General features: G+C 41.4%; 4 protein-coding genes across 16 annotated transcripts in view; 2 read left to right on the top strand and 2 right to left on the bottom strand.

Moving 5' to 3' along the window:
- Positions 1–2,775, top strand: part of afdna (afadin, adherens junction formation factor a) — a gene marked incomplete at its 3' end in the record, with an annotated part of 77,630 nt that extends 74,855 nt beyond the window's left edge. For 9 of the 13 annotated variants that reach the window (XM_079572005.1, XM_079572008.1, XM_079572004.1 and 6 more), the window contains 2 exons: positions 1,026–1,101; positions 1,236–2,775. In XM_079572005.1, coding sequence (XP_079428131.1) covers positions 1,026–1,101; positions 1,236–1,392 — 233 coding nt within the window. The remainder of the gene's footprint in view (positions 1–1,025; positions 1,102–1,235) is intronic. The other 4 variants (XM_079572003.1, XM_079572002.1, XM_079572001.1 and 1 more) reach the window with 2 other exon arrangements.
- A 1,939-nt stretch (positions 2,776–4,714) lies between these two features.
- On the bottom strand, positions 4,715–6,408 carry LOC306975144 (tudor domain-containing protein 15-like; the record flags this gene model as incomplete). Its single annotated transcript, XM_079572563.1, has 3 exons — positions 4,715–4,793; positions 4,837–4,977; positions 5,702–6,408. 3 exons carry the CDS (start codon positions 6,406–6,408, stop codon positions 4,715–4,717), a joined length of 927 nt encoding a protein of 308 aa, XP_079428689.1.
- Positions 6,409–6,533: 125 nt separating this feature from the next.
- Positions 6,534–11,373, bottom strand: tdrd15 (tudor domain containing 15; the record flags this gene model as incomplete). The annotated part of the gene is made up of 3 exons (XM_079572562.1): positions 6,534–6,538; positions 6,648–11,248; positions 11,333–11,373. The coding sequence occupies 3 exons, from the start codon at positions 11,371–11,373 to the stop codon at positions 6,534–6,536; spliced, it is 4,647 nt and encodes a 1,548-aa protein (XP_079428688.1).
- A 2,502-nt stretch (positions 11,374–13,875) lies between these two features.
- Positions 13,876–21,980, top strand: rfx6 (regulatory factor X, 6; the record flags this gene model as incomplete). The annotated part of the gene is made up of 20 exons (XM_079572561.1): positions 13,876–14,002; positions 14,912–15,065; positions 15,294–15,417; positions 15,510–15,571; positions 15,645–15,722; positions 15,835–15,862; positions 15,954–16,061; positions 16,835–16,912; positions 16,987–17,100; positions 17,182–17,231; positions 17,312–17,471; positions 17,556–17,700; positions 17,920–18,029; positions 18,112–18,229; positions 18,962–19,084; positions 19,185–19,385; positions 19,480–19,756; positions 20,745–21,043; positions 21,321–21,521; positions 21,805–21,980. The coding sequence occupies 20 exons, from the start codon at positions 13,876–13,878 to the stop codon at positions 21,978–21,980; spliced, it is 2,733 nt and encodes a 910-aa protein (XP_079428687.1).
- Between the last annotated feature and the right edge of the window lie 771 nt (positions 21,981–22,751).

Below are 22,751 nucleotides of genomic sequence, written 5' to 3'. Positions count from 1 at the left end.
ACATTTCCCGGGTCATTTGGCTTTTATCAACGTCCAATCTGCAGCTCATCAAAACACAAACATTTTTCTTCTCGCTTCAATAACGTCCACACTGTGGGTCTTAAGCTTTAGCCAAATTGTTATCATTTATAAAAGGTGAGGAGTGAAATAGAACAAGAGATGCCTTTTTTTTTAAATATATATATCATCACGTCTCTGAAGCTTGCCCATTCTCTTAACACTTTTATACAGTGGTTTGTACAGTTCTATCGAGTATCAAAGCAGCAGACCTTTTGGTGAACGCTACCCCAGAGATTATAGCCCAGTTTCGAGTACATTACCTCAAAAGCATTTACAATCCTTATGAATTCCTTTGATAGACGGAGGAGAGTTTGGCAGTCGATGGATTTTCCGTGTTTTCTTGGCTCCGCAGAGGAATGTCTCTGGCCTCGCCTTGAGCCCGGTCCGTGCGGTTGCTTTGTTCAGTTCCGTTTGCGTTGATGTGGGTTTCGGGAGCGCAGATTGGATCACTGTGGAGGAGAGAGAGAGAGAGAGAGAGAGGAGCTGCCCGCTGTAGCACCCAGTCGCTATGTCCCGAACAAACTGTGCCCCTTCTTTCTTTCACTTCTACACTAGCTAAAATTGTCTGTCTGGGTTCTACAGTTTGGAAAGGCATGGCGGCACGGGCAGTAGACTAATCCATCTTCTGAGGCCCGTGGTCGAGCTCACTATTCAGTCACTTCCTGTCGGATGGTGAGGCCGACCCGGGACCGCTGACTTCCACAGACCGTCTCTCCTTTTGAACAGCCTTTTCTAACATTCCCAGCTCTAACTTTAGCGACTCTGAGCTTAACGCTTTTCTTCCTTTTCCTGCTCAGGCCGGTCTGTGGGGAAATATTAACACTTGACAAGCTGCTGGGTCCGAAAGTCTCGAATACAATTTTAACTAAGTGGATATTTATAATAATAGAAGAACTGACCCAGCAGCTGTAGTGCTTTGTAATGTGTATTTTGAATGGTACTGACTTGTTTCTGCTACTCTGAAGGATCTAATTCATACACTGGAAACTCAGCAGGACTTGTAGGATCGGGAGAACTCTACAAGGAGAAATGGGCCAAGAGGTAACTGCTAGTTTGATCTTACTTTGCTTTGAATTCCCAAGCCTGCCGTTGAAAAGTGGACGTTTGTGACGGTGATTCCTTTTGTGTGTGTGTGTGTGTGTGTGTGTGACCCCCCCCCCCCCGAACGTGTGCAGCCAGGAGCAGGAGAACTCCATCCCCAGCGGTAACCCGGAGAGCCTGACTTTCAAGGAGCGCCAGCGCCTCTTCTCCCAGGGGAAGGAGGTGTCCAACAAGGTCAAGGCGTCCCGCAAACTGATGGAGCTGGAGAACGAGCTCAACACCAAGCAGTAGCCCCCGCCCACCTGCACTTCTTCTCGGACACGCCCCTCCCCTCCCTCAGTTCCACCTTAAACCAGCCACTACAGCCACTTTGGGTTTTTAAGGCGGTCCCAGGACAATTCACTACCACTTCTCCGCCCCCCTCTCAACTGGGCGTCTTGTTTTGTTTGTTTTTTTGGCTCTTATTTTTTATTTTAATCGATGGATAACTGGACATTTTGACGTAGCTGTTGTGGCAATAGACAGAGACTCTAATGGTTTAAAAAAAAAAAAAAGGATTCCCCCTCGTTCTGGTCTGTCAAAGATATACAGCATAAGTATAAAGCACTGTAAAGAATAATCTAGAGATAAATCGCAAACCACACGATGAAGGGGATATATATTTTTGTTCGCTTCTTGGGCAAGGAATAGAGAGAGGTTTATTCTTGTTTTAATTTTTTTAAACGCTTCCAGAAAACAGTTTTATGATATTTTATTTTGTGAATTATTTCTGGTATCATGTCGTTTTACCACTTTCCACCAGAGAGCTTCAGACCAATTATTATATATTTTGTTTCTTTCTCTCCTTTTTTTTTTTATTAAGAAAAAGATTCTCAGTGAGTGAACACACTGTTATTTCATTCCGTAGCATGGGAGTACTTTGTTTTAGATAATTTTGGTCAAAAGAACGCACATGTAAATAACTAGGTCCACATACACTTTTAACTACTGTGCACACTCAATACAACTAATGTTAATTGAAATGGTAAGCCAAAACCGGACTTCTCCTTTCGGATTTTTTTTCTTTTCTTTTTAAACCGGAGAAAGATTTTTTTTGACTTTTAATCTTGTGTGAATCTTCACCTCTGAGTTCCCCTTGACTTGCATTGTGATTACTGTTGGAAAAAGACACCAATTACCTACTATTGTTTGCTTTATTTATTACAAATGTGGAGGAACAAAAAAAAAAGAAGCAAACTTGCACAATATTAATGTAACTGTCCGCAGAACCATCGTGGATGACATTATTTAGGACCTCTCATACTGTGGTAATGATCTGTGATAGTATTTTTTCTTTTCTTTTGAGTTTGAAACACCAGCTAAAGCGGGAGACTTGTCAATGGACTGAAGATGTGGTAATGGGATATATTTGACATTGACCACTGCTGCTCTGCTCACACCTCAATCTCAGTGTCTCCCAGGAAATGAGAATAAAACAAACACTTGTATTTCTGACGTATTCCTCCTCCTACAGTTTGGAGTGATTCCAGCAGGTTTTTGTATGGCCACACACAAACACTACAGACCAACTCTCCGATTCACAGCTCCTTCTTAGGTTTCGAATGAACTGAATCATTTAAATGGTTTCATGTTTAGCCTTTTGTAAATCATTAATAAATACAGATTTTTCAACAACACCGACTCTGTGGGTCTTTGTCAATTCCATATTTAACTTATCACTGAGTGTAAGTGTGATACTTTTAGTCCTTTATGTTTTACTTTCTAATGCATATTTCAGGAAAAAAAAAGATTTATATGACTGAATGTCTACAGAAACTGAGCAATTATTTAAGGTGTTTTATGTTTTGCTTTTACTCTTCTACTTCACTGAACAGGTTTCAGCCATATTGTCAGTAAACCAAGAGGGCCAGGGATAACGGTCAGTGTAAATGTACAGAAATGTAATTTATTACTACATAAATATTCAATAGTCAAATTCAAAATTAACTGCGCTTCTCAATCCTGTTAAAAACCAGACCTGTATTCTGTTGCATTGACACCAGATGGAGCTATAGTTGATAGCATTGCTCCACAGGTGCTGAATGTGGCCTTTCTTCACTGCAGTTTCAAATCAGTTTGTTTTTTGTTTTGTTTTTAAAGTAACGAAGAAAAAATTGGTACAATTAAAAGTTTAGGTACTTTTAAACGTACTAAAGTAACTAGAATATTTTCTGCTTCACATTTTAGACTCTGCACTCTACATTTGGGCCATACTGCCTGAGCAGAGTAGGGGTTGGTACTTGGATGGGAGACCGTTTGGGAACAGTCTGGGTGAAGCGTGTCTACCCCAGGGCAGCTGTGGCTACAATAGTTGCATTATTCATTCACTCCATACTTGGTGGTGATAAGCTTTCTAAAGCGTCCAGCCTCTAATTATTATTCCACTCCACTACATTTTTGACCCGGATTAAAAGTAAAAGAATATTAAAGTCAGAAAACATCAACAGCACATTCAGATCCTTTATGTAACAAGAACACAACTTTTTATAAAAATAACATTGAACTCTTATGGCTGTGTTTACATTTGTTCCACAGTCCTGGAAACCAGTGAGCTGGTCACTGGTCACTGCTACAATTGTTTTCACAATCTGTTAAATTCTTTCTCTTTTTCAGTACATTTGAAAGTGGATACTTTCATACTTCTGACACCTTTACTTAAGTATCACATGAATGTTTGAAGTTGTAATTTCTTTGAGCTGTACTTCTTTATCTGTGCTTTTACTTCAGTAGCCAAAACAATTAAAGTATTTTTATTCACCGGATATTTTGAACAACTAGTCCTAAAATGAAAGAAGCCCAAACTTGGTCAACACCATTTAGAAATATTGGGCAAAACTAATCATCAAAACTTTGGGGATATTTTTTGTTTTAAATGTTTTGGGGATCTTCTCAAATCCTTTTTCTCCAGTAGGTTTGACAACACCTTACATACATCGGCGCTGTGAATCCCACCCAGGCCCACTAACCTGATTGAGCTGAGTAAATGTGCACGCAACTTATGTATACAATTTGGCACACACATTCTCCCCAGTAAACCAAGCAAAACCTGTATTACAGTGAGACTGTGTTGTTAATGCTGACCAGGCCAATGCGACAGGTGAGGCTGGGGCAGATATGAGCCTGGGCGGGGGCACCGTGAGTCGATTGCTTGGCCGGGAGCGAGCCTGCAATAACCTGCACTAGCCCCAAAGTAGAAGCACGATAAATAAGTCCTATTGAACTAAATACTAATTTCACCCAACAAAAAAGTCAGGTACCTCAGCTTTAACACAACATGTTTTGAAATCTGTCTATTCTAGAGTCTATTATTCATTTGAATTGAACTGACCTCTCCTCGTGTCAATAATGAAGAAAACAAGTAATTTTAAAATTAAAATTCAGACATAACATTCTAAATAAAATATCCTCAGAAGGTCAAAATATGACAATACTTTTGTTTTCCTTCAGATTAGAATTACATTGAATCAGTTATTCCACAAAAACAAAACTCCATTGATGTGTAACATAAAGATAATATTTGCATTCATTTTAAAGACAGTGACTTGAGTGTCTTTACAACTTATTTTACCCATCACTAGATATTTTCTGTTGGAATGGTGGCAGAGATCACCTCAGATCCCTGCAGTTTTCTGGCATCAGTTACATCATCATACCTGCAAAAACAAGAAAATGAAGCTTGGCCGTTAATCTATTGACCGGGAAACTCCTTGAACAATGTGAGAAATCTTACACAGGTTTGAGTCCGATTCTTCTTTGAAAATCTGTTCAATCTCTTCAAATCTCTGACTGCTGACCTCTGCGTCTTCATCACACTCATCACAGCTCAGCTCCTGAAACCTGTTTGACACACAAGTTTAGATTACTGCCGTACAGTACTCCCCTACAGTATTTTACTGAGGATGCAGTTCACCTCAGAGTGACGCTGTATGGCACAGTCTCCCATTGTTGCATTCTTTGTTCTTTTCTCAATCACATTTTTGTGTTTGTGGAGAGCGTTTTAATGTAATGTAATTTATGTTCTGTCTGAGTAATAAAGCTCTTCTCTTAAAGCTGGGGCACCTGATTTTTTATGTTCAAACTACTAGTTTGGACCAAAAGTCATTTGTTGCTGTCACAATCCCTCCTGCAATTCAAAATTATTCAAGCAAATTAATTAAATGCAAGTTTCATGCCCGTGTACAGCTTTGAGTGATGGCAGATTGAAGGGACCACCCCCAAAATAAATTGAACTAATGTAGATTCTACTTTTATCTTCCATTGTTCCATAAATATTTAGGAGACAATTCAACAAGGCCTGTATTTGCTGTGTTTACAACATACTCCAACAAAAAGTCAGGTACCTCGGCTTTAACACAACATGTTTTGAAATCTGTCTATATTCTAGAATCTATTATTCAATTAGTAACTTAACTGATAATTATTATTATTGTTGAATAGTGCTGCCTTTCAATTGAACCTTTTTAGCCATGATTAAACTTAAACATCACAGGCTCTCACACTGACAGCACTACTTTCTAAATAAAAAAAACACACTAGACATTTAAAAATGAAGCAGAGTCACCTTAGTCCCAGCATGACGTCTGTGTAAGTGGCGTGTCCCGCGTCCACCAGCTGCTTGGCCAGGTGCATTCCATTGGCCAGGACGTCCACCTTCCACTGGCACTTGGAGACCTCCTCCCTGAAGAAGATCTGAAGGTTTCTCTGGTCCAGACATTGCTGGAAGAAAACGGCCGCCTCATCCGTCCACTGTCCGTGTGCCCCCGCCGGCCTCACCGCTTTCAGCATGCAGGGGTAAGTCACTTTGGGCAGCTCCACGATGCATTTGGGGAGTTTTCTCAGCTTTGAGTGGTCTTCATATGACAAGCACTCATCATGCCCGTAGTCCACAAGGTTGATAGTCAGGATGCTGTCTGCGTGGAGAATCTCTGCCCTGCACCACTTCTTCTTGGATTCGGATTTGACCAAGCAGCCTGTTCCTGGGATAAGGTGCGCCCGGGGAAGTGGCTCTAACTCGTCTCGGATGTCCTCCAACAAGACAGAGACTTGACTCATGAGAGGCAAGTCCTCCAAGACCAAGCAAAACTCTAAGGGAGTGGTGACAGCAGCCGCAAAGCCAAAATACTCTTTGTTCAGTTCGACAGGAGCGAAGGCAAGTTTTTGAGGAACATCCGCGCCAGCTGAAGTGTCACATGCTTTTGTAGAATCCAGTTCGGTTCGTCTCTGTGCACTTAAGACATGTTGCAGGAGACATTGTCCGTCCATGACCATTTCGACCAACCACAGTTGTTCTTTTTTAAGTACATCCACAAACACAAACTTGACTTCTTTGTCTTCGATTGCCTTCATAGTTTCGTAACACATTTGACTGTACTGTTGACTTCCTATGAGTGTGTTTAATCTGCAGTGCACGGCGAACGGGGGAATCATTTCAAGATTGCTCAACATCTGTCGCAAGGAGCTTTTTGCTACGCTTACCATTTTCCCGTGATCAGACAGAAGAACCAGACATGCATTGTGAGTAATTTCTTGAACAGCAGCCCTACGCCATGGCCCAGCATGTTGTTCTTGAACTAAACACTGGAGACCTTCTTTAACATGCTTTTCCAAAATAAGGTCACAGTTCTTTACGTTTATGGCTATAAGTGTCTCCAATGCAGCTAGAGTGTCCAAAGATTTGCAAAGTCTGACATAGAAATCTCCATAGGTCTGAACAGACAGCACAAGCCCAGTATGGGTATCCCCGCTTTGGATGTTTGGAGGCATGAAGACAGTGAAAAAATCTTTCATCTTGTCTACCTGGGAGGTGTTCTTCCTAACCCTTATCTTGTGTCTCTTCATATGCTTTGTGGTTTTCTGTTTTGTCTGTGTTGGTCTTTTCACTTCTGGAGGTGTGCTGTTCTCCTTGGGGGCTGCAGTTTCTTTAGGAACTACTGTTTCAAACGGTTTGGAAGTCGCATCAAGGATTTCAACTTTCACCTCCCATTGAGACTTTTTGTAACAAATGAATTCAACCATAAGCGGCTTGTCTATGACTGCGTCAGTAAAGGCAGCACTGTCCTCAAACGTTGAGCCGCCGCGTAGGCTGCAGTGTATGCTGTATCGTGGTTGAGTGATGTAGTCCTTCGTTATCAAATAGATCTTCTCTTTCCCCATCACGGCTGAGTTTCCAAAGTCCACAAATTCAACTTTGAAAGTGCAAAACCCAACAGATTCTTTCACAACAGCGCGATACAGTGAGCCATCTTCCTCATACTCTGCAAGAACCAGATCATGAACTTTTAGTATTGTGTTTGCGGTTGATTTTAAAGTGTCTCTGAAGACTCTTGAGTTCAAATCTTCCACAATTTTAAGGATGTTTGCCTCGTCATCAGAAAGCTGAAGATAGAAACTACTGAGTGAATCAACATGGGTCACAAAACACCTCAACTTTAAGCCTTCTGTCAGTTTCACGGCTGGTAAACTGGAGACTTGGAACATAGTTGGCTTTTCTGGCTGGCAAGTTTCATCATTTTCTGTTTTCACTTTAATGTTAGGCGCTGTTTGAGATTTAGCAGGGTTGATTTCATTTGTATCCTCAGCATTAGTAACGTGATTCCGTGTCTTTTTCATCTGTGGAGATTTCACCACTGCTGCTCTGTTCATTTGACTGTTTGTGTTTGCTTTATTTTTATTGTTCTTGTATTGTGGGTTTGAGGTGGAAGAAGACTTTGCTTTGTATTGGTGACTGTTATTGTTAATTTGCCTTTCCTTTATCTTTTTACCACTTGTCTTGAAAGTCACAGCTATTTTTGGTTTTGGTGTGAGGCTGTAAATGAGGTCCTTCAATTTCTCATTGATGCTAACTTCCCCGTCAAACAACTCAACTTTAAACGATCCATCTTCCCCTTTTGCCTCAATGACGGCCCTCACAAGCTTGTTGAGGATTGCATCATCAAGCCACTGCTTCACATCTGCAAAAACAAGATCTTGTGGGACCCAAGCCAGAGTAAATTTCAAAGCTTGCATGGGTGTGTACAACAAATCGGTGGAATCTCTTGGAATAAAAGTGACATGTTTTTTCTCTGCTATCATTGTGTTCCCGTAATCGACAAAAGTGACATATAAATGAGAAGGTGACTGAGCTGGGTATGCAATTCCCCTGTACCATTTACCATCAAGGTATTTCGCAAGACACAGTTTTTCAACAGCAGCCTCTGGATCGGCCTGCTCAACTTTCTTGATTTCGCTGATTTTGGCATCAATCTCTTCAAGAATTGCTGAATTTTTATCAAGTTGGCAGAGGACCTCAAAATGACTGTTGACATGGGTGACATGCACTGGTTCTTCACTTCCCACAGTCAGATCATAGGATGAGAAGACAAAAGATTCAGGGAAAACTGCCGGGGACAGAGTTGTAGTGACGACTCGTGCCAGAGAACGTTCCAAAAGCAAGTTGGACACACTTTGGTCAGATTCTGTGTTGCAAAGATGCACAACGTTGCACAACCCTCTGTGTCTTACATTTAATTGAGAGATGACTTCACATTTAAGGCTACTTCCACTATCTTCAACAAATGTCTTTAGAAACTCAGAGGCCTCTGAAGTCCAACCAAGCGCGGGGGGTTCTATCACATTATAAAGGCTGCATCTGAAAGCCTGACCTTCCAGAACACAAAACTCTGGCAGTAATCCATGCAAAGACTCCTCACTGACTTGAATACTTGAACCAAAGTCAGCAAGACTCACTTTTGCCCGTCCATTTCGTCTTTCTGTGATGATGCCCCTGCACCACTGTGAAGCATTCGGTGATTTAACAACGCAGGACAAAGCTTCTGGTTCAAGAGGGACAGATCTGGTAGAATAGTGGTCCTGTAGTTTTATCATAAGTGCTTCTAAGGCTGGAACATTATCGAGGCGCTGGCACCAGAAGTCTGAGGGGGTGTGTATGAGTGGGCAGAAAACCGCGAACTCACTGCCAGGTTTAATGTTGAGAGCTTTGAGGCAAACAGGCTCTTTGGATTTCTCAGTTTGAACTTTAGGTACATCTGTCTCCTCAGCCCAGTTTTCACATTTCTTGGTGTTTTGTAAAGGTTGGTTGTTTTGCTTCACTACTTTCATTTTGTCAGAATAGATTTTTTTTTTCTTCATAAACTGTCCAGAGATGTTTTTGCCATACTGCGCCTGGTTGGTTGCTATCAGAAGATCAGAGATGCTTTGACTAGTAACAGTGCCACCTTCCACAAGATAAAGGTCAACATCAAATTTAGCTTTCCTCATTTGCATGACATGAACTTGCAGTTCTTTGTTTGACAAGAGTCTCCTGAATGAGTCAGAAGCGCTGATGGTCCAAAACTCATCATTGGGTACGACATTGACAAGGCTACAGCACATGGCAAAGGCTGATTTGTCTGCAAATTCCTCTGGTATTTTCTTGATCAGATTATGTGGGACTTTTCCAATATTCCCAAAGTCAATGAAAAGCACCTCTGCTCCATGCTCCAGAAGGTCTACCACCACGCCTCTGTAGTAATGCATATCTTCCTCATAGACCGCACAGCAAAGCATCCCAGGCTCTGGACTTTCTAATATATCTTCTTCAAGTTTTATGTTGCTGAAGTGCTCAGACAATTTCTTCATCATTTCCTCAAATTCCTCATTTCGTTTTTCTGTGCGAACCCAGAAATGATTGGGATTCTGAACATGCTCCAGATATCCAACAAAAACAGAACCAACTTGGACTTCTTCATCTTCAAGTGTTTTGTCCAGTTCTTTGCTCATAATTGTCTCACAGTACAAATGTCCTTTTTGAGCTGAATTCTGCTCATTTTTGGACTCATTATTGCCTCTCTTTGTGCAAGTGCCACTTTGGATCGGGGTTGATAAAACACTCTCCTTCACACTGAGTATTGTGATGTAGTACAGATGTTGTTCCTGTTTGTTAATCTTAATCTCCAGCAGTCCTCCAAGTAAACCTGTCTTCAGAAAACCAAGCTGCTGTTTTTTTAAGTCTTCATCTTCACTATTCATGCCAGACAGGGCACAAGGGAACGCCATGATGGGAGTTAGAGAGAAATCTGGAGGCAACTTGTGGATATTTTCAACTTCAACTGATTCAAAGTAGCCATAGTCCACAAACAGCACACGGACCAAGGAGTTGATAGGGAGATGCTGGACAAAACCTCTGTACCATTTATCATCTTTACCTTTAACTGAACAAAGCAAGCCAAGGTTGTCTGGGGTCCTCTGTTTATTGATTTTTGCTTTGAACTCACTAACTGCAGCAAGCTTGTTTGATAACTCCTTAAGCTCTGATTCTTTGTCAGCGATTTGGCAGTAAAACAATTCGGGCCGGACAGCAGCAGAAACATGAACAGTTACATGGGAACCACATTTCAGTTTAGGTCTGCAAAAAGACAGGATCTCCTCAAAACCCTTTAGACTTGTTGGTTTCAAGTTAAACTCTTGCCCTCTTTGCTTTTCAATAAGTAAATCCGGAGCTGGTTCAATGTTTTGCTTTAAAGGAGCTTCTGTGAGCATCTCAACCAGGAGCAGAAAGGTATCAGTGTCAACGTGCTTTCCAAACCCGTGACGGACAAGGTCACTGTTGATATCAGGGGCTTCCAATAGAAGCACTTTGTGAGGGAGGAGAGCTTGGATGTAACCGGTGACATTTCGGCCGATTAGGTTGGAGAAATATTTCTCTACAACTGAGTGGGAGCAGCCCGGAAGCAGCAACACGCTTGAGAGAAACCCACAGACAATTTTTGGAGGCAATATGAAGAGGTCGTTTGTACAGGAGGAAATATGCGCCTCATCCACACTCAGTACATTACCGTGATCAATGAGGAATACGTCGTACAAGTCCTTCTTTTGGTTTTGGACACGTCCTCTGTACCAACGAGCAGATGTAACATCTTCTACGAGGCAAAACTCTCCAATATCAACTGTAGCTTGAGCTTTGGGGACATTTTGGATCTCTCCCTGTAGAATGTTGTAGTCCAGTTCACAGATGGTGAGGTACTGGCCTTGGAAATGGATGAGAGTGGCTTCTGGATTCCAGTCCAGGTGAGTGAGCTTAAGGTCCACGGGCCAAAGAGCACGAGGTCCTGGTGGAGCACTGTCATGACACCTGTAAAAGAGACAGAAATTTAATTTACACATACAGTACATACATACCAGTGGTTACATTAACCGAAAATTCTCTGTCATTTACGGAATAATTTTAGCTTTGACGGAATATCTGGAGGTCGTCATTTTGACAGATTGAAAAGCGCTGCTCTGTCTCTGACGCTCTCTCTATAGAAGCAGCTACTTCACTGTTTAACACCACGTGGTTCCGCTTTTCTTTTCGCAAGGCAACTAAACAGTCTTTTAGTGACGCAATGGATCTCACATCAGAGCTGAGGGCGCATGGATTAGGAAACACACGAAGGACCGAGAGGAGAGAGAGAAGAGGCGTGGCGAAGGAGGTAAGAGCAGACGGATAAGGCGGCGCGTGGAGCAGCTTCAAAGACGCACAATGCAAACTGCTCGCCCACTGTTTCTTAAGCATTACGTTACAATTTAGAAAATGTAAATAATAAGCTCCTATTTACATTTGTATTAGTGCAACATGAGCCTTGATATGGATGAGCTGATGACGCTCTGAATAAGTAATTCTCCTGAGACATATACGACGCACGAGTTTATACAAATTTCTGTTGCAAAGCTCGTGTTCCATGACTCAGATCATATTTAGTTAAGCTCCTTTTATCCTGCGGTCTCACATTTTTCCTGACATAAACAATATGCAGCCATAGGGTAAATACAGTAAAGGTCTTTAAAACGCACATAATGAGAGATGAATTCATGATGGATAAAAATAGCTCACAAGCGACAGGCAATTTCAAACTGCATATGGGCGCAGTTTGGTCTTTAGTTGCTCTTCAAACTAATCCAAATGAACCCTAATTCGAACTTTAAGGATAGTAAAGTTGTCTTATTGAGATTTATTTTAATAAATGTCGCGGGAAAAAGTGAGGGTGACATAATTTCCTTTGAAGAAGTGGAGCTCCACTACCCACTGATTCTCCATCAGCTGCATCCAGACCCTCTTGCATTAAGTGGTGAGGTTGAGATTTATGTCTCTGATATACAGGTCAAAATCCTTTACAGTTTTGCACCATTAATACTACACAGTTCCTTGCAATAAACCAGTTGCAACGGGCTATAAAATTTAATGTGCAAACTTTGCATAGTACTTGCAATTAAACAGACAGCTTAATCAGGCTCATATTCTTTCAATTAATTTTGAAAATTGCAATCACATATCCTAAAACAGAACCACAAGTCGACTTACTTTTGCTCAGAGCCCATAACAGCAGAAGTATATCATCAGTCAGACCCGCAACTCATCTGATATATGGAAACCAAACCTGCACAAATACGTATTAAAATGAAGACTAAATTAATTATAGTCTCAAACTTGGTCCATAATTTCACAGAAAGCTGACAACACTGACAGAGAACAACACCACAAATATATTATGTTATATTACGTTATTTATTATGTTCAGCGCTAGCGGCGGTAAATGCTAAACTTGAGCTAACATTAGCGCGCTAATTTGCCTATGTTTCATGCGGTCCGGATCAGTGTTTTTGTTGCAAATTATGCAAAGGTGTGTTGTTTTGTTAAAATAACTACACACGTGCTCAAATATAAATAATTTCAGCGTGTTTTTACTTTTTACCCGTGTGTCTCTCAGAGCCACAGCTTCTTTCCGCAGCAGACGGAGCCATAGACTGTAGTTGTGGACTGCGTCACTTCCTGTCCACGCGGCGCTTTTCTCGAATAAATACGCGAATAAATAATCATTTGTATTTCTTCATTTTTTTTTTTACTATTATTATTGAGTGACTTTAAAAACACGAAAATACTAATAATAACTTTCTGAATAAAAGTAGGCCTAACCTTACTGAGTCGGCCATATGTGTGATTCCTTGTAGGCAAGTTTGCTTGGTAGAGGGACGATTTTTTTCATCGTCTAAAGACCATGGGCTGGACCCTCCAATTGTTGGTAAAAGTAAGGCATCACTTCCTTCAAATGCCAGTGTTGTACATCATGGCCTAAATTGGTGTTTTGATTATAAATTCTAAAGGAATTGACAGTATATTCCACATTTCTTAAGTAGTTTAACAGGCATTTGATCTCTGATGTGTGCAATAATCTTCCTCAAAATCATCTTAGTTTAGTTTTAGTTTATTTTTTTGAGCAGTTTTCATTATGAATGTTTCTTGAGAGCCAGAGGTTCTATTTCCCTTGTATTGGGGAAAAGAGCATTTCATGTTCTTAGCCCATATATGCTGCCCCTGGTAAAAGGCCAGGTAATGTGGTAAGTTACTGATTCAACTTTTTCTCTCCCCTTTTTTTTATCATTCATTCTTCTTCTTGGTGTGTTTGTCCTAGGCCAGCTGACTGTTGGAGGCAGGATGGACAGATGGATGAAGAGTTTTCTGTTAATCATTGATAGTATGAATTAGCCCCGGTCCTCTGTAAATATGACACCAGCCTCAGCTTCATCAGCACTGCCTTCTACTGAAGTGCCACATGAGCATCTCACACGAACAACATGCTGGACTCAGTTTGGACTCATTCTTTGTGGATTTATGGTGAAAGACAGCTCTACACAATCTAAGGACCAATGATCTTCCTGTTCACGGGGACTGCATCTACATTTTGAATCTTTTGTGGCTGGGATTTTGTCAGCCGTGACACAATGACAATGAAGCGTGATAGTTCCAGCAGGGATGGCGTATTTCTTGCTCATCCTTTGTGCAACTCTCCAGAAGAAGCAGATTTTATCAGACATATTCACAAGGAGGACGACTCTGGAATTAAATCTGGTAAAACTGTTTTTCATTATACCTCCATTCAGCTTTAATTGTGTTACGCCTTCATTTGAAAAGTATGTTTTCTCAACATGTTTCTGAACATGTTGGACACAATCTGCAAAGATTTGATTAACTATAATAAGTTCACCAAGGAGTCTTCAAAAGGGGCTCTCTGCCATTTTGTTGCGTAAAAGTTGCCCATAGGGTTAAGAAAAGAAGAACAAGAGTCTAGAGGCCCAAGTGTTACAGTCAGAGAGACCACTTTGGAGCCACAAGAGGGTGCCATAGTATAGTATGAGCCTAATCACCTTATTTATTTACCACACAGGGTTAAACGGAGTAATTCTTGTTTATGTCTATGCTCTAAGACAATATATGTATGACAATGTGGCCTGAAGATAGCAACTCGTGCTTATTTTTATTGTTTGTTTATCCTCATATGCAAATTGAAGTATAGTTGTAAGCTTAGAACAGTCTGTGTCAAAATAGGACATTTAATTGTTGCAAACAGTAGTAATATTTCGATTGCCTAGTTCTGTGGCTTTAACTGTTCACACCCATCACCATCATATAAAATGTTAGACCTCCCTAGAACCACTAGGACTAAATCAAGATCAAATACAGATTAAACTTGGTCCAAAGAGTTTTTAAAAGACTTCAATTGAATGAAATTAGGTCTGAACTGGGTGGAGCTAAACCATGTATAAACCAGAAAACACCTTTCCTAAATGCATCACTAAAGCTTACTGTAAATGAAATGTCTCCATGTATCACAGTTGGAAAACCCAGCATTAATATGTGTTTAAAATGTGTGTGTGTGTGTGTTTTTTTTATGTATACATCAATGCCTGCCTAATATGACATATAATTCACTATCTGCCAAGAATAAAAAAAGACCGGTATTCTTTTCACTTTGTTCAGAAGCGGAGGACAGTAACGAGACCCCTTCATCTGAGGAGGACCAGGACATTGTGGATTACTCCCTGAGTCTGAAACAGAGCCTCGCCTCGTCCAGGAAAACCGTCAGCCAAATCATCAAAGACAAGAAGAGACAGACCCAGCTCACACTGCAGTGGTAAGAACCGACGCTGTACGTGGAAAATCCTTGCTTCATTCTTCAAAACGCTCTTTGAACCTCTATAGGAGCTTGTCAAGTAATAACATCAAATCCGTCCATGTCCTTTTATACGATCAAAAACATAATACATTACAATTATTTGAGCTATAATAAAAGGCCAAAAGGAAGATCGGCCTTGAGAGACACTTCTTTTCTCTGCGGTTAAATAATTTTGTGGATGAGCAGGCTGGAGGAGAACTACATCGTGTGTGAAGGAGTGTGTCTGCCTCGCTGCATCCTCTACGCTCACTATCTGGACTTCTGTCGCAAGGAGAAGCTAGAGCCGGCCTGCGCTGCCACCTTTGGGAAAGTACGTTTGGACACTGTACTGTGGGAAGCACTAATATTGAAAATACTGTGAGATGTAACGGCATTATCAGACACGTTTTTTTTCCCAAACAGACAATTAGGCAGAAGTTCCCATTGTTGACAACGAGACGGCTGGGCACAAGAGGACACTCTAAGTAAAGATTTTAAACTAGAGGAAAAATGTATGAAAACGACGCTTGAGCTCACTTTGTTGGTGTTTGTTTGTAGGTATCACTATTATGGCATCGGCATCAAGGAGAGCAGCGCTTACTATCACTCAGTGTATTCCGGGAAAGGCCTGACGAGGTGGATATAATATTATGGTGTTTAGCTCCATCTGGGGTCAACGGCTGAAATTTGTTTTTCGGTGTTCAGAGTAAAATAGATCTTTCATAGTGCTTTTTTTTTATGTTGGCAGATTTTCAGGAAGTAAACTGAAGAATGAGGTAAAAAAAAAAAAAAAAGAAGGAAAGCAGAAGAAGATAATTAAGAAATATTGTATGTAAAAATATCACTGTTTTTTTTTTTTTTTATTAGGGTGGCTTCACGCGAAAGTACTCTCTCAGCTCGAAAACAGGAACACTGCTCCCAGATTTCCCCAGTGCTCAACATCTTCTTCTACAAGGAAACACTTCCAGGGAAAAGGTCGGTGAAATCTGACTTCATATATGAAACATTCGACACAAAACATAGTCAACACAATTGTATTTAAGATTTTGCCATTTTTGTGATGTTTCACTTCTTTATTGGACACTGACAGGAAGTGGCATAGGTGAAGGAAAACAATTTTAAACTGTTGCCGTGCCGACCTTGTTAAGTCAATAGTTTGTTAAGGTTGTTTAGGCCTATTCACTACGATGGGATTTAGCTGATTTGAACCCGCTGTAGAGCCGACTACAATGCTCTTTTTAAACATCTGATCACAAAGAAATGTTACATTTACTTTGGTTTTTCATTAGCTTTGGCTTTTCTGGCATTAATTATCACATATTTTTTCCCATACACAATGAAGGCTTATTTGAAATGTAAAAATATCTTCATTTAACCTGGAGAAATGGTGAGCTATATTGTTCAAATAGTGTTAAACTGTTTTTGGCCTTTTATCTGTTCACTCTCAACAGTTTATACCCGGAAGTAGATAATTATTGTGTGTGACAACTTTTTTTTTTTTTCCCAAACTGCTATGGAACTTTACCTCTATCTTTACCTAGATCACTTCCTGTCAGCAGCTTAAACATTCAACCAAAAAAAAACTTCCTAACATTTCTTCATTAAAATTGCTGCTTCACTAAATAAAATAATAATGCAGCTGATGTTATCTTTCTAAATAAGTCATATTTTCAAAAACCTCTTTAACCTTTTGCAAACTGTTACAGAGCGGTTATAGTAATCTTGTCGTGTTGGGACTTTCTTTGCAGGTGGACACCCTGATCATGATGTATAAAACTCACTGTCAGTGCATCCTGGATAATGCCATCAATGTCAACTTTGAGGAGGTATTTTTGATTCAATTTGACTTCATAAATAAGTCTTTAGTTGAACACCCAAAGTCAACTCACTCTCGTTGTAGATTCAGAACTTCCTCCTCCACTTCTGGCAGGGGATGCCCGACCATCTTCTGCCGCTGCTGGAAAACCCAGTCATTGTGGACATTTTCTGTGTGTGCGACTCCATCCTTTACAAGGTCGGTGACACTGAAGCATTGGACTTTATTGTTGTTAAAAGTGTAACATTAAAGTCATCAATACTGTGATCATTTTTCCAGGTGCTAACAGACGTCCTAATACCTGCCACAATGCAAGAGATGCCCGAAAGGTTGGTCATTTTAATACAACCTCACATAATGATATTCGCCTACTAGATAATCCATGTTAATTTTGTCGTCTGACTTACAGTTTGTTGGCTGATATCCGTAATTTCGCAAAGCACTGGGAGCACTGGTTAGCATCCTCTCTGGAGAACCTCCCAGAATGCCTTGCTGCCAAAAAGCTGCCCATCGCACGTCGCTTCGTCTCATCTTTGAAGAGACAGACCTCGTTTTTACACTTGGCCCAGGTACGAGCTTTTACACTCCAGGGCCGGCAGCTGTCAAAGGAAAGCATCAGCACGTTTAGTGTTTATTGTTCTGTGTTGGTCCAGATAGCTCGGCCGGCGCTGTTCGACCAGACCATAGTGAGCGGGATGGTGCTGGACATCGACAGTGTGGACCTCACCAACATCAGCTCGCAGCCTCTCCTCAGCGTCAGCTGCAGCGGAGACCAGGACCCAGAGATGTACTCAGAGAGTGAGGTCCCATTGAACTGGCAACAAAAATAAACCATTGTCTAAACACACGCCTAAGCGATATTAATATATATCAAATAGGTTTCATGTTTTTTTGTGAAGATATCATATAGGACAGGATTATTATATTGTAAAGACGAGTATACTGTATGTATGCATAGGGTGACTTCCTATAATTGCACTAACCATAAATGTAACATGTTTTTTTTTCTCTTTTCAGATGATTCGACCAGTGTTTTTCAGGAGCTTAAGGAGCTGCTGAGGAAGAACGCCACAGTGGAATCCTTCATCGAGTGGCTGGACTCGGTTCTAGAGCACAAAGTCATTAAGGTGCAAGACTGGCTGTGGAAGCATTATCACTAGATAATGTATTTGTTATATATTGTTTCTTTTTTATCTTCTTCATTTGCAGCCGGGTAAACAGAGTGGCCGCTCAGTAAAGAAACGAGCCCAGGACTTCTTGTTGAGGTGGAGTTTTTTCGGCGCAAGAGTGATGCACAATCTGACGCTGAACAATGCCTCCAGTTTTGGTGAGAAACAGCAAGAGAACAGACAAGAAAAAATACATTTCAGGTCATTCAAAAAACCTTACAAACACATAATTTCTTCACATTGACAAAAGGATTTACATGAGGATGAAGACATGCTTATTCATTTTGTTCACATTATAGTCCACTCCATGTGTCGATGCTAAACCCCAGCACAGTCAGCTCACGGCGGACGGTATCAGCAGCAGATTGCTACAATAGCGTCATAAATTGTAATGGGGAGCGTGGGCCTGATCAAACAGCTCTTATCTGAGCGCGGTCTGCTTCTCTGTTCAAACTCAAACACTTTGTGAACGTGAATAAACACGAACATGTGGCGCTCACTCGGAAGTCGGACTCTGAGGTCAAACAGAGCTGCAGCCTAAAGGTGGGAGGTCACGCAGACAATCAGGACGGTCACCTGGAGGCAGCAGCCCTGGATAAAGATTAACTATAATATAACAGTTAAAAAAAAGTTAAACTAATGTAACTTAAAACCAGTTGAACCATTAGCACCTTTCAGCAACATCACAAAAGTCAGATATATTCAAAAAAAGTGCTAATTGCAGTCTGTGATGTGCAACAATGGGATGTTCGGAGGCTTTCCTGTGAAATTATGTTAATAGTAGAATGTTATGATGAATTTGGTTAGAAGTATTAATGTGTTGAATACAGCCTCTATCTTTCTTCTTCATTGTTACTCTTATTTTCCAAATGTTCTGTGTTATTTTGCAGGTTCCTTTCACCTGATCAGGATGCTGCTGGACGAGTACATACTTTTGGCTTTAGAAACTCAATTCAACAATGACAAGGAACTTGAACTTCAAAATCTTCTTGACAAATACATGAAAAATGCAGGTAAACGATGGGAGTAGTGTATGATGGTACGGCTGCCTTAGACAACAGTCATGACAGCATTGAACTTCTGACTTTGTTGCTTCTTTTGTGTCATTTCCAGATGCCAGTAAAGCAGCATTCATGGCATCACCCAGTTCCTGTTTTCTAGCGAATCGTAGCAAGGCGAATCCGGCCTCTGACCAATCAGTGAAGAACGAGTCTCTGGTTGAACAGTCTTACGTTTCTGGATTGACCAATCAGCAGCCGGCTCCGGCAGACACCAACATTTACCTAACCGAGCCAACTGTATTTACATTAACAGGTAACTAGAAATAGAAATGTGGTAAGGTAACTGTCTAACATCTGAAATGGTAAAGGTCCAGCATGTTCTTCCTCAATGCCTCCTTTGCTCTCAGCTCCCCAGGTGGACTTCTCTCAGGTGAGCGGGACACTCATGACGCCCCCTATCTCTCCAGTCGGGGTAGTGCACCGCGGATCGGTAATAAACCAAGGCCCGATGGCAGCGCGACCCTTGACCTCTTCCTCCTCCACCTCTTCATCCACCTCTTGCCTGTCATCGCTCAGTGCCTTAACACAGCCCAGCCCATGCTCCTCTTACCCAGAGAGCCTGTACCATGGACCGAGTTACTTCCCTCCGACCAGCCAGGCATCTAACTACCAACTCTCTCTCAGGTCAGTTATCCTTACCTTTCATGGTTATTAAGTTAAAGGGACATTTCAGGATTTTTGACATAGGGCCTCATTTCCTAGTTATCCAGAGTGTTGTTGATTTCTGGAGATACTTTTTTTTATTTTTATTCATGCAGTCCTTATATTTGAAGAGTTTAGCGGTGCTAGGCTAGTGCTAGGCTAGCGCATGTCAATGGTAACTAGTAGCCTGCATTAAAAACCTCTTCAAAAATCATGGGGTAGTCCTCCTAACGTTGCCATATCTGATTTGTAGAAAGCTCCTTTGTGAATTCCACTTGTAGTAATGCCGGTCACAGGTAAACAAACTACTGTAGATCCGGTAACCGAGCAGATCACTCCACCGCTGCGTAGCTTAAACCAGGAAGCTGATGCTGCTCAAATATAAGATCTGAGAAATTGTTATATTTATCAAATTATTCAGTCGACACAGACATTTATATCGGTAGTCTGGTGTTATAAGTGATTTGCCTCACTGTGCTTGGGTCAGACTGTTTTTAATGCAGGCTACTAGTTACCATAGACAAGCGCTAGCGTAGCATTAGCCTAGCACCAAGGTCAAGGTCAAGTTTATTTCTATAGCACATTTACAACAACCACGGCTGCCCAAAGTGCTTCACAACACAAACAAATGATAAAAACTAGGAATACAAATACAAACAAGGCATGGTAAACATTGCATCAATTAAACAAAAAATACAATGGAGAAACAGTGTAACATATTAAAAGGCCTGTGTAAAGAGGTGAGTTTTAAGGGAGGACTTAAAACTGCTTAGAGTCGGGGCCAAACGGATGCTGAGGGCCAGACCGCACCACTAAACTCTTCAAATATAAGGACTGCATGAATAAAAAAAAAAACTGTATAACTGAGGCCCTATGTCAAAAATCCTGAAAAAATCCCTTTAAACTTCTTTTGTAGTAGATTGGATAAAAAGTGTTTTACAAAATCTTTGAGTCTCTTCTTGTCCCCCAGGCCTCAGAGCCAGAGTGTGTCCCTGGTCCCCTCACAGAGCTCCTCACTGGGATACCCTCTCTGCCGCTACCCCTCATTCAGCGAGCAACATCTCAGCAAAGAAGTGCTCTTCGGCCACGCTTCAGCGCCGGGTGCTCACTGCTCACTGGCTCCGTACGGGACGCTCCGGTCTGCGTCCAACTACACCTGTGAGTCTGACTCTGTCCTGGAGTCCGGACTGGACCACACTCCCATCCTGGACTCTGAGGGGTTTGGGTTTGGGGCGCAGAATGCTCACTGTGAGGGGCAGGTCTACAGTGGTAAGTGTGGAGTAACTTTGATTGTTATATTTGTCAGCTTTATGTTGGGACAAAGGTTTCTGGTAATTCTGTTCATACCAGGTGGCCTGCAGATGAGCTAAAACATGTGTAGTGAACTCTCCTTTGTTATTATTGCTCTTTTTCTTCATGTATTCCTGTGTTTTCATGTATAGAGTGCCTATCTTGCGCTCGCCAAAAGAGAAAACCTCAAAGCCAGGCATTTACACGTGGCCTTTAGAGGCACAGTTAAACGGCGTGTTACTTTTTATTTTCCCAGGTTACTATGGAAGCAGCCCATGTTTGGACAGTCAGCGGATGACTTCACTGGTGGATCAGCACGTGTCAGTGATCAGCAGTGTGAGCAGTCTCAGAGCTTTCGGTGCGTCTTTCTCCGAGGCCCACGACCCCTTGAACCTGTTGGGAGAAACCGTCAGGAAAAATAACCCTGCGTATTACAGCGAGACTGAGCACTCCACAGGTGAGAGCAAAGGCCGCGGTCGCCCCACAAACACCTCTGCACGTGTGCGGGCCTGGGCAAGCTTTATTTACCTTGTGATTTAACATCCATCGTACTGATAATGCTTGTGTAGTTAATAATGACTTCTGTGTGGAATATAGATTGGCCTTCAGAGGTTTCTGAGTGAAAATTGAACAGACAGTGCTGCACAATATCAAACTCCTCATTCAGTGCTACGCTGTTTGGAATAACATGTCCATGACTCTTTGTTTGGAAAGTACTAATCAAATGTCTCTGTCCTCAGGTCATTCCATGTCATCGGTTACAGCTCCGTGTATGTTCAGCAGCTCGTCTTCCTTCCACTCTCAGGACGCCATGATGTCCCAGCACCAGCGCATCCCGTCAGCCACTGAGGTGCATGACCTGGTTTCATCACTGCCCCCCATCAACACGGTGTTCATGGGGACTGGAGGGGTGTAATGAGATCTGAAAACTTAAAGGGATGTTTCAGGATTTTTGACATAGGGCCTCATTTCCTAGTTATCCAGAGTGTTGCTGATTTCTGGAGATTTCTTTTTTTGTAATTCAAGCAGTTCTTGTATTTGAAGAGTTTTGTGGTGCTAGGCTAGTGCAAGGCAAGCGCATTTCTACGATATCCGCTGGCTTGCATTAAAAACAGTCTGACCCGCTCCACAGTGCACCTGAGGCAAATCACTTATAATGCCAGACTAACTATATAAATGTCTGTGTCGATAGAATAATTTTTACCATTTTGCATTTAAAATACCTCATATTTGAGCAGCATCAGCTTCGTGGTTGTATAAGCTACACAGCGTTGGAGTGATCTGCTAGAAAATAGTCCCTCCAAAATGCGATCATTCATGTGATGCAAGGTCAGTTCTATTCCAAAAATCATTCTACCGACACAAACATTTATATGGTTAGTCTGGTGTTATAAGTGATTTGCCTCAGGTGCTCTGTGGAGCGGGTCAGACTGTTTTTAATGCAGTGTAGCTGATACCATAGAAATGTGCCACGTAACTCTTCAAATATCAGAACTGCATGAATTACAAAAAAAATATCTCCAGAAATCATCAACACTCTGGATAACTAGGAAATGAGGCCATATGTCAAATATCCTGAAATATCCCTTTAACTACATTAATCGTGATAAAGTTACTGGCTGTTCAAATGACCACACAAGAACTATAAAGAGATTTATTTGTAAGAATTTTTTACCAATTGTAAATT

The sequence above is a fragment of the Gobius niger genome (genome assembly GCF_951799975.1).
Source record: "Gobius niger genome assembly, chromosome: 15".
Taxonomy (NCBI): Eukaryota; Metazoa; Chordata; class Actinopteri; order Gobiiformes; family Gobiidae; genus Gobius; species Gobius niger.
Note: the sequence above shows the minus strand (reverse complement) of the source record. Positions and strands in the feature narration are given on the sequence as shown.